The sequence below is a fragment of the Rissa tridactyla genome, chromosome 11, assembly GCF_028500815.1.
Source record: "Rissa tridactyla isolate bRisTri1 chromosome 11, bRisTri1.patW.cur.20221130, whole genome shotgun sequence".
In the NCBI taxonomy this organism is placed as follows: domain Eukaryota; kingdom Metazoa; phylum Chordata; class Aves; order Charadriiformes; family Laridae; genus Rissa; species Rissa tridactyla.
The window spans coordinates 17,866,387-17,883,391 of NC_071476.1; the positions used below are offsets into that span (position 1 = coordinate 17,866,387).

The 17,005-nt window shown below is 38.7% G+C and overlaps 2 protein-coding genes across 9 annotated transcripts in view; one reads left to right on the forward strand and one right to left on the reverse strand.

The window, feature by feature from the left end:
* KCNIP1 (potassium voltage-gated channel interacting protein 1) overlaps window positions 1-17,005 on the forward strand; it is a 575,674-nt gene that overhangs the window by 72,496 nt on the left and 486,173 nt on the right. The gene's annotated exons all lie outside the window — the stretch shown is intronic.
* LCP2 (lymphocyte cytosolic protein 2) overlaps window positions 409-17,005 on the reverse strand; it is a 33,089-nt gene continuing 16,492 nt past the window's right edge. The window contains exons 5-21 of the mRNA XM_054217175.1: window positions 16,957-16,988; window positions 16,102-16,136; window positions 14,547-14,745; window positions 13,704-13,804; window positions 12,400-12,469; window positions 12,105-12,188; window positions 11,286-11,311; window positions 11,175-11,194; window positions 10,964-11,068; window positions 10,012-10,042; window positions 9,399-9,411; window positions 8,243-8,363; window positions 6,029-6,081; window positions 5,069-5,172; window positions 4,109-4,186; window positions 2,907-3,062; window positions 409-2,212 (exon numbers count right to left, since the gene is read on the reverse strand). Of these exons, the coding sequence (XP_054073150.1) occupies window positions 2,090-2,212; window positions 2,907-3,062; window positions 4,109-4,186; window positions 5,069-5,172; window positions 6,029-6,081; window positions 8,243-8,363; window positions 9,399-9,411; window positions 10,012-10,042; window positions 10,964-11,068; window positions 11,175-11,194; window positions 11,286-11,311; window positions 12,105-12,188; window positions 12,400-12,469; window positions 13,704-13,804; window positions 14,547-14,745; window positions 16,102-16,136; window positions 16,957-16,988 (1,351 nt within the window). The 3' untranslated portion in view covers window positions 409-2,089. The remainder of the gene's footprint in view (window positions 2,213-2,906; window positions 3,063-4,108; window positions 4,187-5,068; window positions 5,173-6,028; window positions 6,082-8,242; window positions 8,364-9,398; window positions 9,412-10,011; window positions 10,043-10,963; window positions 11,069-11,174; window positions 11,195-11,285; window positions 11,312-12,104; window positions 12,189-12,399; window positions 12,470-13,703; window positions 13,805-14,546; window positions 14,746-16,101; window positions 16,137-16,956; window positions 16,989-17,005) is intronic.

Sequence of the window (17,005 nt, forward strand, 5' to 3'; positions counted from 1 at the left end):
CTTAGTTATGCTCTGGAAAATGGGATAAGAAACAGTCAGTAAAGGAGGAACTGCAACTTGTCATTTGATCTTCTTCCTCATTCTAAAAATGTTGCTGAGGAAGGGGCCAAAGAGCAGATTACTTCTGGAAAACCAAAAGTACTTTCGTTCTAGTTTCTGTAGTGACTTTCTAACGCGCCTTGCTAGAAAAGAAAGAAAGAGTGAGACGTCTCAATACTCTGTCCCGAAATCTTCTTGGCCCCAAATTTGAGTAGCCAATGTTTTCCTGTGGTTCATTACATTTAATATTCAATCACACTTTACTTGTGCACATGTTTGAATGTTGAGTTGTGTTTTCCTTCATATGCAAAATATACTTATCTGAATAATCAAATCAAAATTTACTGTGCTGAAAAAAAATATGCAATGTTGTCATTCATTATGCTGGTTTGTATTTTATTGCTGTTTCACTAATCAGATGATTTAAAACAAATAAAGCACAATTCCATAGGAGGTATTTCTGGGTTGTCAGGCTTTTCAAGGCAGTGCTATGGAATTACAAGCTCCAGCTTGCAGGTGATATGGGGAATTTTGCTCTTCATTCTAGCGTTTTTTTTAAAAACATACATTTTAACTGACTTTCCTTTCAGAAGATTCGTAGTGAGCTCTTAAAAAATATTGGGCTAGAAACTGGTTTTGTCAGCTGAATAATTTTTAAAATTTTCTTTTTCTTTTTTCTTTTGACTCATACTTGCATGGAAATGAAATTTGCTAACTTTGAATTCCAGCTCCTGGCTAAATATATTAGAAAGGAAGATAATATTTACAAAACATATATATTTAAAGTAAAACCGTTCTGATTATCTTATCTGAGAAGCTGTACAGACTACATGGAAGATCGTTCTCTGCTTTGAATGTTTCAAGTGGTATACACACAAATGGCTTTGAAGGAGAAAAAGCATGACAAAATCTAACATAATTATCAAACCAAGATCTTGTCAGAAAACAAAAGTCAATAGAAAACCAAGGCAAAGAGTTCGATAAATCCCAGTTAGCAAAGGAGAGGGGAAAAATTCTTAATAGAGTATGCTTCACTCGTCCTCAGTTGCAACTTATATTTTAGTTACTGTTTTTCTTGAAAAAATACAGTAAAACCACAACGCAGTTGTATCAAAGGAACTAAGTTTAGCCTGATTATGTCTGTTTGCTTTCTAAGAGATTTAGCTGTGTTCTACCAATTAAGAATCACATGATGATAATCTTGTTGATGTGTCTCCTATAAAAAAGTAGTTGCTTAATTGAGAGTGAGAAAGATACAGGTGAAGAGAGTTCTGTGTTACCAGAGAACAGCTTGTTTCTGAGTGAGGTTGGAGGATCCCAGGAGATACATAATTCCAGTCTGTGGGCTAAGACATGCCATCAGTGACTCATCAGTGGTATGGCAGAGACAACAGAATATCTGTAGACATTTTATTTTTCTAGAAAGCTGTGAACAAAGGCAGTTTCAGCTGAGTAACACAGACATAGATCTTGCCAGGCAGCTGCATATCCAGGGTTGGGGTTTTTTTGGTGTCACTGAAACCGAGGTATTTTCAGGATCCAGGCTGCAGTCCCAGTCTTCTCATAGAAGTGGCCATAGTTAGATTTATTGGGAAGTGTATTGTGGGGAAAAAATAGGCTTTTATTGTCTTTTGTCTGCTTCTCAACTTTGACAAGGTTTGGGTCTGCTCTGTATCACTTTAAATAACATAATGGCTGCTGCAGTTCTGCTCTGAAAAACTTCTTTTTTTTCCCCCTCCTATGAAAGCAGAGACTTATATTGTTATTTATTTATGGGTCCTTTAATTTGGTGCAGAAATCATTTCAAGAAGATACACATGTGTTGGAAGATAAAAAATTCTCATGTACTGTATGATTAGTGGACAGTAATGAAGACATTGTAGGAAAATGAGATTTATAGAGTACTGCATTTAAGGCATAATTTAAAAATAACATTGTCCATTTTCCTTAAAATTAAAAGGATTTTTAATTACTTCATTTTACTTTGCTGAAAAAGTTTACAAACTTCACTAGGCTTCAGTACGGTACGTGATCTTCATTAAGGTCTCATTTAAATATGTCCTGCAGCATACTTTAATATGCACTGGTTTCTTGAACCTCTGTCTTTTCCATCAATGAGAAGAAGAGGTGTTCTTTGGAAGTAATCAATGATATCTGCTACAGAAGAAAAATCCTGTGGGATGGAAAAAATGAGAAGGCTATGTCAAAAATGTCAGAATTATTAGTAATTAGTAAGACCAAAAGTTTTTCTTTGAACTTTAAATATTTAGCAGTCTTATAAGGTCTGGTAAATACTATCAGATCAGCTGTTTTCATTCCTGCCATAACCTGTAGCTGTGTGTACAACCTACTGCAATGTTGTAGAATTAATTTATGTGGTCTTAGCCTATTTAATACATGATGTTGTCATTCTACTTGACATAATGATCGTACTTGAAAGTTCAAGAAGTTGACTGATACATTCAGAGAGTTCTGACTCCATCAGAACTGCAGTACGTAAATCCAACGCAGGACTGCTGGACTAAGTAAACCAGCAGTCTGGGAGCAAAGCAGTAAAGTTGGCAGATACGGATTTGCACTCAACTGTGTATTTCCCTTATCTGGCATCTTAGTGGTAAACAAACATTCCCTAATGAGGCATATGGATTTCTCATAGCTGTGTTCTAAGGCGGTCCCTTCATTCCCTGAGTGCAAACAGGGGAATCTGATTTTGCTTCCAGCAGTAACATATTCTATCAGGAATAACTCTAAGGCAATAAGCAGAATTCCACTGGAGCAAAACAGCTGCCAGGGTAAGTAGCCTGACACAGGAATGAGATAGGAGATACCTTAAGATGAAGGGAAGTAGCGTGAAAAACACATAGTACCTCTTTTCCTTTTAAGCCGGTTCCTAACAAATATATGTGATTTTCCTCCTGGTAGCGAATCTGGATGTTATATACTTTATCTCTGTACAGCACCATCAGTACATATGGATGAGTAGCAGTTTTTCTTGAGCTGTCTCTTACCAAGAAAGTTCCATCCTGAAAGATGAAAAAATGAAAGATGGCAAATACACGTCACTTCTGGGCTTGATCATCGTAACAACCTTAACTAAAGCATTTTATCTTTCTCTTTCCTCCTGGTAAGAGAAACTACATTATTAAATAATTTAGGTAATTTCTTAAAGGTTTTGTCGTTCCATTTGCTACTTAAAACTTCCCCATCTGATACAAATGCAGATTTTTAGGGAAGGGAGGGATGGTGTTCTATGAGGGAGTTTCCATTAAAGGCGGGAGTAAAATATTGAAGGCCAAACCTCATACCACTTTAACCACAAGAGAAGTTCATTTCTGGTAAGTGCCAATCAAGAGTCCTATGTGAGGTATTTACAGACAGCCTAAAACAATGACAGTGTCTGTGAAATTTTGGTAAAGGTGTTCTCTCTCTGCTTTTCTTCATTTCAGATCTGGTTTAATAAGTCTTCCATTGAAACACCCTTTCTTAAAGGCATTGAATGTGATCTCATAAGCTGGACCTTAGTACAAGTCAGAAATGCTGTATGTGTCACCTTCAGCCCATTGCACGTGCTGTGAAGCATCGTAAACAGATTTCCCACAGTGACGGGATACAGTTTGGTTTATCTCCGTACACACAGTTCAGCCTGGGTTTCATCTCTTTGAATCTGTGCTTCATTCTCTTGGGAAATATGACCTAGAAAAAGGTGGGATTCATCTCATCTAATTCAAGCGATCTAAAAATTGGAATTTGCATCAAATTCCTCACTGGTGACTGAGAACTATTTCTAGAGATCAAGTCGCTTCTTCTAAGGGAGGCGAGGTGAAACCGCTTTCTGGAGACACAGGATTTGTTCTCTTCGACTACGGAAAACAAGAGCCTTCATGGCTGGTTTAGACTAGATGTGTAACTTCTATGTGGGTAAAGATATTTAAGGTGAATCCCTCACTCTAAGTATCTTATATTGGGGCTATCACCTTACCAGGTTACTTCACTCTTCCCATATGACTGCCAGGCCGTCTAGCCAGACCATTAAGGAGATGGTGAGATTCACCACCAATTTAAAGAGTACCTTGTTTATTTTTCGAAGAGCTGCTTCTGCTTCTGGCCGGCTTACATAAGCAACGTACCATTCCTCATTTAGCGAGTCCTGTGGGTGGTGAGAGAGGGTAAAGGAGAAAGTCAGCTGCCAATGAATTAGCTTGTGATGTTAACAACATAGAAATAAGTAGAGGGAAGTCTGAATGTGAGGGATACTTGGGTCTACGTGCAGAATCTCTGAAGGTATGAGCGTCAGGGATCATACTAGTATATATTACTGTATGGTAAGTGGCACTAAATGATTTTAAAATTACTTGCTCACTGTGATAAACTTGAAAATAGCACAGACCTAGCCACAGTACGTCTGCAAGTAAGGTCGGAAAATGGACATTTCCATATATTTTCAGTGACAGATAGATATTAAGTGCATTTGCTCTTTTGTCTGCTAGGACACTAGCATCCTTTGCCCTCATTTCTCTATTTTGGTTCCAGTTTGTGGTTTTTTTTCTTTTACTTATTTTATTTTTTCTTTTTTAACTATCATCTGAAACAATAATGCAGACTTCCTGTGATCATACCATGTATGGTTGCCCAGCAGTGTTATCACTGAGAGTGGTTTGCTCTCAACTTGTCGTATTTAAAGAAATGTGAAACAAAAATGCACTGAAAAGCTATGAATTCTTTACTTACCAAAGTTTCATGGAAGAAGAACTGAATATGTAATGCTAGTTGAAGGCAATTGTGCAAAACAAGTAACCCAGCAAACAAGTATTTCTCTTACTTTGTGTTAACTGGGTTTTTGATGCTGTTTTTCTTGGTGGGTATGAAATGAGGCACTAAAGTTTGGCACAGAAAAAGAAACTGAAAGCACCTACTAACATCCTGGCAGTGGCTACTGATGAGAAAAACAACTTTGAAGAACGGTCTCTCTTGAAATCAGAACTTTTGCTGTGTTTAGCAGTTATGGTTAATACTTGTAATGTTTTTGTACCTCATCTTCCTCCATGTTTGTTTGGTGAACGGTCTGTCTGCTAGGAATTGGCAACGGGGGTCTTATATCAGCTGCACCTCTTGAAGGAGATCTGCTGTTGTTGCCTTCAAAGGCATAAAAGTAGAAAAAACGTTAAACCCAGGAAAGTAACTTCATCTGTGGAGTGCATACGTGGCGTGGAATCTTGATTTTGTGAGACATGAAGAATTTATATCACTCTGATACTGAGATACTTTGAATTGATTTGAAATCAGATTTAGGCCACTTTATGAGAGCCAGGTTCTTTACATAAATTCATCCTTGGTGCACAGGGGCTTTAACTGAACTCTTGCACTTCAGGTTTCCTTAACATCAGGTGAACTTGAAACAGAGGTTACACCTTTTTAGCTTCTGTACCACAATTACTCAGTTGAGAGCACCTCTGGTTTCTTTAGAGACAGAAGTAATGTTGTCTCTGCATTCCTTGCCTTCTCAGCATGTAGAAACTAAAAAATGTCACTGTAAGACATTGGCAGCTGTTACCCTATGTGAAAAAATATTTGCAAAGCAATTGATTTCTAAGCTTCCTTTATTTTTTACCTGTTATTACGAGACAAATATGCAGCATATTTCACATGGGAAGTGTTTTCTCCCTTTTTCAAGAGCACTGGCGTACCACAGAGACTTGCAGGTAGCGCTGCTCAGCTCTCAGTAGTGTTAGCTATACTGAAAAAGCTGCTTATATGAAGTTTTGTCAGTGGTTTAACGAGGCAGGAAGCACAAACTTCAGGGGAGAAAAACATCTTGCTTCAACCTAAGCAAGTTACAGAAGATGCCTTTCAGGAATTTGATGGTTTTCTGTTCACAGTACAACCAGAAACATCCATTTAAAAAAAAACAAGGATTATATTAACTGCACTGAAACACCTTTCAACCTTCAGTCATTTTTTTACAAAAAATGCAGGGATGCAGCATACAAACCTGGATGTAAGCGTGGTGGTAGTGAGCCGCTTGAAGACAGGTTTCTACAAGTGCTTAAAAAAAGAAAAAAGTAGTCAATATAAATACATATAAACATATAAATACATTACTATATGATATTTCTGTGCTCTAAAGAATTGATCTGGACTTTGTGCCTCTCTTTTTATTTTTCTTTCCTTCTTTTTATGTAAGTAGATCCACCATTAAGTTTACTTGAAGCTCAGTATCTGGGTATAAGATAGAGGGAACCAGTAATGGACCAGCAAGACTCATTTATCAGGATCAATGCAGAAACTGCTTCAGCTTGTTGAGTTTTCACAGGGAATGACTTTATTCCCCTACAGCAGGAAGCACAAGCAACAGCTTGCTCGATGGGTTTCTTTCTGTGAGGTTCCACTTTTGGAGTCATTTTTCTTGTGGCTTCTTTAACGTTGTTGATGAAAATGCAGTTTCTCATCATTAATGTTGCAACTATGGATGTGGAGCTACTGGAAAGAGTCCAGTGAAGGGCCACTAACATGATAAAGGGCTGGAGCATCTCATATATGAGGAAAGTCTGAGGGAGCTGGGACTGTTTAGCCTGGAATAGAAGCCTCAGGAGGGATCTTATTAATACATATAAATACCTTAAGGGAGAGCCAGGCTCTTTTCCGGGGTGCCCAGTACCAGGACCAGAGGTAGTGGATACAAACTAACACACAGGAGGTTCCCTCTGAACATCAGGAAACGCTTTTATACTGAGAGGGTGGCTGAGCACTGGAGCAGGTTGCTGAGAAAGGTTGTGGAGTCTCCATTCTTGGCGATATTCAAAAGCCATCTGGATGTGGTGCTGGGCAGCCCGCTCTAGGTCACCCTGCTAGAGCCGGGGGGCTGGACCAGATGATGCCCAGAGGTCCCTGCCAACATCAGCCCTTCTGTGATTCTGTGGGCTGTGAGCTGACAGTGGCACTTCCACGGGCTTATGCTTAGTTTACTTTCCTTCCTGCATTCATTTTTCTGCTTTTTATTAGAAAATCTGTAATTTCCTTTTGTGGCCTGATCCCAGAACTTCTTAAAATGAAAAGTCCCAATCTTATTTATTTATTCACCTAATTGGGAACAAACTGCCTGCAGGCTTTTCCTTTACAGTTCATATTTCTCTTCTGCTTAAATGAACTACAGAAAGCTCTCGGATGAGTATGTTAATTCTGTCTGCACAACACAAAGACCCTGTCATGACTCGTGATTCATGGGAGAGAATCAGCCAAATGGGGGCCTCTGCTATAGCAAAATTTGGCAACGCTGTTCGAATAGAAGCCAAAGCGTTCATCATAGGAATAGTTCATATTTGCATATGACCTTGTTGTTGCTAATGCAATAGTTGTTCTACTGGGGTGTCAGCAGTTCCAGAGGACGGCGGTAAGTGGGAGGAATTCATCAAAGAGCCATTAAAAAAACACAGAGATTAGAAAATGTTCTTCAGACTTAGACCCAAGGAGCCCACTCTGACTTATCAAAGGCTAAGCCTGTTGCACGCTGCATCAGAAATCAAAATTTAATTAAGGGCTCTTCCATCTAGCAAATGAAGACGTAACAATCTAATATCTGGAAGCTGAGGCTAGAAGAACTCACAGTTGAAGCAAGGTTCACAATTTTAAATAGGAATTATTAACCATTAGTGTGAAGTTTAGTAAAAGGGTGGTGAAATTATTTCAAATTCAACTCTAGACAGCTAAGGTTGTGGGCTTTTTTTTAGTTTTGAAGCAATTAGTAGTTGCAGCTTTAGCACTTGGGCTCCTCGGATGTGCAGAATCCTTTTAAAGAAGGACCTCTTTGACCTACCTCCTGCACAGTTTTGTAGAAGATGATCCCTCCCCAAAAGGGCTTGTCATTCTTATGGATTCTGCAGGCAATGGGTGAGGTGTCTCATGAATGGAGAACTGTACCATGTAGGCCCTAAAATGCTTCCTTGACATAAATCTGAGAGATTTGAATTTTTTCTTGCTTGCCTGATGTACACTATCTGCTTCACTTCAATTATATTAAGAATTCTCCTTGATAGTAGGAAGAACACAAATTAGGGTGTAATGGATATAGCCTGAAAAATAATGGACTACTTAAAGTAGTTACCTTGTGTTTGCCTGAGAACCCTGTAGCCACGTATATACTATGATTTGTTAAATTGCAAAGAGATTGAGATTCAAAAAGAATGACACAATAATGGGTGAAACAAACCTTTCTACAGCAGGCATACTGCTGGATCCTGGCTTAGGCGGAGGCTTGACAGATTTGGAAGGGAATGTGTTGGAGCTGTACGGGGGCAAAGATATCTGTGGCACTGGTCTTTGGGGTGCGGCTGTGGAGAGGAAGAGAAGGAAACTTAAAACTTATGTGAGACATTCTTAAACGAGATAGAATGAAGAAATGCTGTCCCATTACTGCTGTTTAATTAGATAAACATAATGGAATAAGCCATTCTATAAAAAGTGCTCGATATGTTATAGTTTGTAAACGCATATGGTCATCTGAGAACTTATTAAAATTAAAATTTGAGTATTAAAATTAAAAATAAACTGAAAGGGACATAAGCAACATTTACATTTTCTAAGTTCTGTTTTGGATAAGCCACAATTCAGATACATTAACTGCAGCAGAGCTGAAGGTGGTATGTACCCATGTGTTCTCTGTTACATTGCTTCTAAAATAGCGTATTTGAGGTTACCTTTTTCAGCATCATTCCTTTGTGAGATTTCTCCCATATTATCATAAACAACAGCACAAAATAAAACGTTTTCGTTCTCCAGTGTCCCTAAATCTCAACTACTGGTAAGAGGGGAACAGATTAGCTGTGCTCTGCACAGCTTAAATAGCCCAGTTTGTTATGGAGTCTTAGAGGCAGCGGTAATTTGTAGAAACTCGGCCAAATGTTCTGCATCTGTTATGGCATTACTTTACCAACTTACTTAATTTTAGGAACCAGGATTCTGAAGTAATTTATAAATACCATTGTTACGTGAAACAAGTTCTGCCTTTGCTCTTTAGAGTGAATAACATTACACAGAAGACTAGTACCGGCAGGGTTTGACTGAATATTTTGTTGAAAAGCGGGAAGATATGAGGTTTGCATGCCTAGCTGTTTGATGCTGTGTGCAGAGCACAGCTCTCTACAATGGCATGTGTTTCAAAATAAGAAGTTCTGCTGTCTTGTAACTGGCTGACTGAAGGAAGCTGTTAGCTATTGATTTCCTGTGTTTTGCGGCTTTGATATATAAATCTGCATGAGGTACTTTGTAAGCATTCTACAGCCTGTCAAGGTACCACCTGACTTTTTGAAATGGCTCTAAAGAAACAACTTAGGGAAAGTTTCAAAAATCGGTGTAGAAATACTTACTGTCATCTTCTTCCTGGGGGGCCAAAAGAAAGTAAATATTAGCAACATGTTACAGCACAGTTCTTAGGAATATTTTACAAAACAAAACCATGGGAGTTGGTGAATTTTGAGTATACAAGGACTCTAATTTCTATACTGTCACTATCATCTAAAATGCTGGAGTTTCTATCTTCATGCAACACCAAATAACCTTTAGGTCTTGTGTTAAGGTACAGCTATTATTTACAAATAAGCTGTGAGGTACATTTCCCATAATGGCTCTTGTCCCAGAGTAGTCAGAAACTCTCAGCAGATGTAAACGTTCCTCATCCTCACAGAAAGTGTAGGTTCCCACAGTGAAATCCTTAGGTCAGCTTAAGCTGAAAAAAAACCCCAAAACCTAGTGTAAGCAAAATCACTTCTCCCATGTCGCAAAAAAAATAAATCTGGTCTTATTCTTCCTGTTATCTGACATGCAATACTCAGGGAATAAACTGAGATGAAAGATCCATGAGTATTCATTATAACTGATAAAAGAAATGAGTTTACCTTTTCCAGAATTATTATTTTATACAGGGACTTCATTTTGTTGTAGTCCCTATATCTTTAATGTTTGCTTTGAGATGATACTTACTTCATTTTTTTTGTGTGGTGGCCAACTCTGCCTGAAACGAAACAGAGAAAACAAAACATGATTCATAGGAGGAATATTATTCATTCGCTTTGTGTGCATTAGGCCGTATTTGCAACTAAGACATGAAGCTATAGTAAGTTTTACAGACCCAGTGAATGCAGAAAATTATTTTTTCCTCATAAACATATCTAAGATTCTCATTTTCAGCCATTATCTAAAATGTTATGCTAGTCCTTAGCCCATCTTGATTCTATCAACGAGGAAAATGTCTGATGAATTGACTATAAGATTAAAGCTTAAAACAAGTTTTTACAATGATGAAACATTAGACTTCAAGTCTTGAACTTGTTTCTAGTACTTAGCAACATTGGTGGAGCCCATGATAAGCCTTCCAGTCATTGTTTCTCTGATAAATTATTCTGGCTGATCAGCAGATCTCAATTACTTTCTTATTTTGTTTTCCAGTCAGCAACACTGTGCCCACAAGCCATCTAGAAAATGCTGGAGGATGATCTGGTTCTGCTAGAGAATGATGTTGTTTGCTATTATTAAGGAGTTTTGCAGGTGAGTGAAATCAGTGGTAGGAAAGTAAAGCTTTCTTTTTCTAACATCCTAATAAAAATAGCAATAGGACTCATGACGGAATGTTCCTTAGAGCAAGGGCTTGATCTGGTGGAAAAAACATGGATCATATACTTCTGTGTGGAGCTCGGAAGTGAGTCATGCCGGACGTAATGGCTGTTTGAGATAACGACTGGAGAGAGCTGCTTCTGCATTCACACTTTTCTGTAGCTTACAGCACATCCCGTGCATATTCATAAAGCAAGACTTTGATATCTGCAGACACTGCTGTCAGGCAGTAGCAGTAAATTATACTATCCTGTGTTGCTTATCCATATTTTTGTGAAATTTAATTTATCCATTATTAAATTTCAATTAAATGAAGACTTACTTTACAGGGGTTTGCTTCCTTAGAGGAGGTGGATTGCCTCTTTCATATCTGTCACTTGGTGGGACAGGAGGTTTTGGCATCATTGCTAGCTGTTCCCCCAGGGACCTAAAGCAGGAGCAAGATGATGAAATAAAGGGGGAAAGCTGCTTGCTAAGAAATAACTGGGTAACACTGGTATCGAGAGTCTCATTTCCGGACGTAAAACTCTTACCTTAGCTGCGAAGTCAGAGGCTGTAAAACAACAAGGAATAGTTAAGAGAATGTGTAAGCGTATCAAAATAGGGGGAAAACATCAATAAGCACCAAACAAACAAGGCCTTACCTTTTCAGGAAAGCCTGGCTTCCTCCCTGAAAACAGTAAAAGCTTACATTTAGAAAAAATGACGTTTAAGATAGTTAATTAAACTTTCTATGAAACAAACAAATCTTGAATATGACTGAAAGTGAATTTTGCTGATTGAAGCACCCAGCTTTCTGAGATGTAAGCCAGAAAAATATTTTAGCTTTGCAAGAGATGGCAAAATTGCAATATCTCTTATCCAAGGAAAATTTAAAATTTTTCAACATTGCGTGTTTTAGAATCATATTTTCTATGGTTCAGCTTTGAATTACTGGATACTTTTATACAATTATATAGCAGCTGAAAGTGATTAGATAATAAAAAAAAACAAACAGGGAGTATCTCTTTAGATTCTTTGAAAATATTGTTTTTCAGGTCTGAAACAAATGCAGTTTTTTTCATGTTTTTTCAGTTCTCAGCATTAAGACTGTATGACAAATGACATATAGTAGCGTATGCAGAGTTTCATTAGCTTTGTATGCAAATGTTATTTCCTCTTTTAGCCTGCTAAGTATTTCCTTGTTCATTCACTTAAGTATCACATCAAGCCTTTATTGCACAGGGATCTCATAACGACCTTCTGTTCAGCTAGTCCTCAGCTAAGGTTGCTACTTCCTAGATACGATTTCTCTCACTTATAAGTTCTGATCACATTATTTATTCATTAAACAGATCACCTTGTATGCGACTGGATGACAGTACGTTTGGTTAAGCCTTGTTCTTTTGCATGAATGATATTCAAACTGATAATTTTGAAAAATTAAAAAAAGCTGATTGATACTAGCTTAAGCAAATACTGACCTGACACTGGGCTTTCTCTTTCAAATGGTGGAGCAAGGCGATCCAGTGGGGGTTTCGTGCTTCTGTCTATAGAAGGAGCGGGGGCTAAACACAAAAGCTGTGTAAGATGATTTGCTGCTGTAAGTCAATATATCTTTATTTTGCATAGCTAGGAACTGGTGTTGCTTCTTAAAGGAACAAGTGAGGTTTCTGTATCAAGAGTAGAAGAGAGTGGAAGTGAGGAGATACAGGCAAAGGTGAAGTGCTCTGTAGCCTGTGCAAAAAGCTTTGCAAAGAGAAAACCAGCTCTACTTACGTTTCAAAGGCTTGATATTTCTGTCTCTACTCAAGTCATTGTTGCTTGGTGGAGGAGGAAAAGCTGGCAGCTAAAACAAATATTTTACATGTGGTTAAAGTGTGTCTTCATTTTTCTGTTTTAATTTTAGTATGTCAACCCCACCACACCACATGTGCCAATGTTTGTCTCTGGTACAGCACAATTAGTAGGTCTCTGCTCAACACAGGAACGATAGGCGCCATTAACGCTCCTGAAGAATGACTCACATACATGGGGTTTTGTTAGATGCAGAGTTGCTTCCAATGTGTTTTGTATCACAAGGAATACTCTAGCAGGATGTTATCTTTGGGGAGGGTATCAGTATTGTCAAAGGAAAGAAACAGGAGCTTCAAAAATGCAGTTTTATCTTTGCTCCTTCAATGCAGCTGGTGTTAGTTTTGAAAACTGGTATTGAAATTAGTGGATGTAAATTTGAAGTTGAGAAATCTGTATTAAGTCTGTGTTACTGACTGTTGCTGACCAAGGCAGGGGGAGAAAGGACTGTTCTTTGTTACTGGGAGAGCTGGGGTCAAACAGCATTGTGTTTGCATATAAACCTAGATTTCTCCAGAAAAAAGCCTTCCAACATTTATACTTATTCCAAAAACAGCAGTGACAGCTGTCTTGAGAGCTCATGATACCCAAAAGTCCTGTGTGTTTTATTTACATGAGCTATGACACTGGATCAACCCAAAAGTCCCTATATCACATCCTAAAATTACCTTTACTTGTGTACATGGGTAGGTCTAACGTACATCTGCTCTGGCATACAGTGAACCTATAGTGCCAGTTGTAAACAGCACAATAACTTTTGGTTTTGAAGTATTCACAGGACCAAAAAAAGGGAAAGGAAAAAAAAAATCTCTTTCATTGGGGTTCTCATTATACAGTCACTTACACTTTTACGTGGTCTTACTTCAATTGGACAATTGCTAAAAGTATAGCTTGGAAAGACTTAGCCTTTTTTCATTTTACAAGTATCACAAAAGTAACAAAGAGGGATCTATTACAAATCTATAATTAATACGGGAGAGGCATTCACAAGTGGATACAAATTTCCAGCGTAAGAAACAGCCAAGTAATGTGAAATAATTTAATCTATTTGTCCCATGAAATTGAATTGTTCCGTGAAAAAATGGCCACCCTGTAATAGAGTTCAAATGTATTTTGGTGGCTGAAATTCTTCCTCTACATCCACTATCTGAATAAAAATGGCATTGCACTTTGACTTCTAAGAAGGTACCAGGAAAGGATCTAGGTGAAATATTAAGAAAGAAACATACAGAAGCACATCTTCCCCCAAATGAGGCTGGTGCTGGGCACAGGCCAGGTCGCTGGGGTGGTACTGGAGGCTGATGTGATGATCTACTTGTTGGAGGTCTGTCTGAAGAAAACAAAAACACCAAACTAAACAACTACAGAAAGTGTCTGGTTATTTTAGTCTCATTAGATCTTTATGAAAAAAACCCTTGCAATAACCTGCATATTTAAGTTACATCAGAAAGACATTGTTTTCATTTGTAATGGACGGTTGCTCTACGATAACGTTGTTTCGGGAGTTACAGGCTTGTCTGTCCCTTTGGTGGTGAGGTGACTCCATCTGCTCGTCTGTTGGCCCACGCTATTTATTTTCATTCCCTGCAGCTCAGTGACTGTGTGAAACACCAGCCAGTCGAAATGGCAGTTTTGTACTCCTTTATCTGACTCCACAACCACAGGCTGCTGAAGAATTAGACATAAAAAAAATGACAGGCAGAGGAAGCTGATCTCTTTCTTTTCCCAGTTTTCACTGGTTTTTTGCCCCTGTTGTGACAACTTTCTCTGATCGAGGTCGCACTAATAAAGCTAACACAGTTTGCACATAACTTCATGCACATTCAAACCAAAGGCCAAATAATGCACACACCTTTAATCCAACAGAGCTTGTCTGAAGTGAAAATGTATCTTTAAAAGGCACAAAGCCACCAACGTGCAGTAAGTCTGTCACTTGTAAGTCTTGTTCATGAACTACGCTGTCGACTTCCAGGAAAAACCTATATTCCATTACCAGCCATCTAAAATGTAGCTGACAACGTGTAAAAATATAATTTACAAATTATTAATAACACTTAATTTTTAGTAATTACCTATATAATCTGTGTTGTTTGCAAGTGACTTGGCAGGAAATATGACGTTGTGGTGTGCTTCATCGTTATTGGATGGAGGCGGCTCATAGCCATCACTGTCATGTTCTGCTTCCTCAGGTTCTTCTGTTGGTGATTCATAGTCAGCCTCATCGTCCTTTTCCTGGTCATCATCCGGGCTTTCGTAGTCATCATCTTCATCCTGGCAAATGTACGTAAAGGATGGATGCTGTAACGGGATACTAAACACTGCACTACAATTTCCTTGTGGCCTTTTACTGTGGTATTTTTCACTCTGGAGGACATTGAGTTTTTACAACCAGTTTGAGTGAAAAAAATTCTCTGTTGAAATAAACTGGGGAAAGGAGGCAACATTTTATTAATGCATACAGCACTCAACAGCTTATGAAAGGAAATGAGTCTCATTTTATAGCAGTAACTGCAGTGGAAGGTCAAGATAAGGCGACAGCTTCTTGAAATGCACCGTGCCTTTGTTTTAGGGAACAGGCAGGGCAGCAGCAAACAATTCAATGCTTCCTAGAAACACATTGGAGCAGCAGTTGATGCCTGTTGATATTCGTTCTTACTTAATAGCATGTACTCTGCAGCCTGCAACTCAACTATTTTAAAACACTTCAGAAAAAAATGAGGTTTTTGATACGGGTCTTGGTGCCGTCTGGGCAAAACCAGCTTCATACAACATGCAGGCTCTAGTAAGAGCCCGGTGAGAATAGGGTAGTGTTCATTGCACACATCTCCTGTGCAACCTGCCCAGCCTTACAAGAAAAAACCTCTTCAATTCGTCATTGGTGTCTTGGCTGAAAGTTTCAGACTAGCTCTGTGTTGACATGCAGCCCAGGTGCTCTACAGGTGGTTATTTTCACCTTTTGTGCTCCTAAAATAGCTGCAAATTTCCTGCAAACTTAGTAGCAAGTGGTTTTTAAAAATTCCTCTCCATTTTTTGCAAAAAACCATTGGTACTGGTCAGTGTAAGAGATTGTCATAAACCCGGACTGGGCATCAGTCAGCTTATTCGTTCAGCTAGCTGAGTTGTGTACGCCTTGTGCAATGATGGTTACCAATGCACTTTCTTTGCCGAAAGGCAGAAGGAACTCTTGCAGTCTAGTTGGCTTCAAAAAATAAGATTCTTCAGCAAATCAACTCTAGAAAATAAAATGGCAAGAATTTGCCATTGAATAACATAGCAACCTTTCCTTTCCTAGCCATCTCTTTTAAGAGCTGGAAATAGGTATATAAAATTCAGCTAAGGCTCTGTGGCCTGGTTGTAGGCTGTGAGCTTCTGCTTAAGCCAGTGGTACAGGACTGCCGTTCTGAAGCTCTGCCTTGTCTTAGTCAGGGAGACCCTTTTCTCAGTGAAGAGAGTTGTATGCAGCTGCTCCAATCATTCACAGTCCTGCTTCTCTTTCTCCTCATCCTAACCCCCCTTGCCATTGCTCACTCCAGCCGTGTTGCCCAAAGTAGGTAACGCAAGAAACGACAGACCTTACAGAAGAGGTCACCCATTCAACCAGTAGGTTTTGTTAATCCTGATACTCACAAATGAAGACCAGCCACCGTCTTCTTGACCGTATCCTGTGTAAAGAAGCATAACCACAGGCTTCTTAGCATGTACAACTTTAAACTGGCAAAGTGTAACTTGACAAAAAAGGACACAACAAATCCCAGATCAGTTCTATGTCCCAGGAACAAGGTAGGTCTTTCAAAGGCAGGCGGACACGAAACACCCTACGGATAACATTCTGCTTCAAAACTAAGTACAGCTATCCTTGTATGAGATGAGCTGTGTGTGTGCTGTCACTTCAAGTTTGTCCTACGCTTCCAGTTTTAAATATAATGCGAAGTACAGTGCTTTCAGAATGAGCACAGACTTCTTATCTCTTTGTTTAATACTATTTTAGCTTTCATATCAAAAGGTTTTTTAATTTCAGTTGGACTGGGGGAACATGGAAACTTGCAGAAATGTTAAGTGCTCATGGCCTATTAAGAAAATAATTGAAATAAAAATTCAGACCATGGCAGACATCTAGAAGCTTGGCTCTCTAACACAGGGTGCTGCTAGGTGTAGGAGCAGGGGGCAGAGGGGTTGGAACAGAAATATATAAGCACTGATACTATGTATTGGGTTAAAGAAAGGTACTTTGGGGATTCTCACCTGAATTTTGCCTTTCTTCACCATCTTTTCTGTTTTAAAAATATTTTTTCTTACTTGTTCTCATGCAACTAATTTTTATTCTTTTTGCAATTTCTTCGTGCTCTCATCTTTTTCTATTGTTGCTTTGGGTTCTCCCCCCCTTTCTCCCCCCATTTAATCCCCCCTGCAAGGATTAACTTAATATTTTAATATTTTTAAACGGTTTTTGTTGTTAGAGACTATCTGCCAATACACACTTACCTGGATTGTCAGGACATTTTTGTGTTTGGGCCCTACAACAAAGACGGAA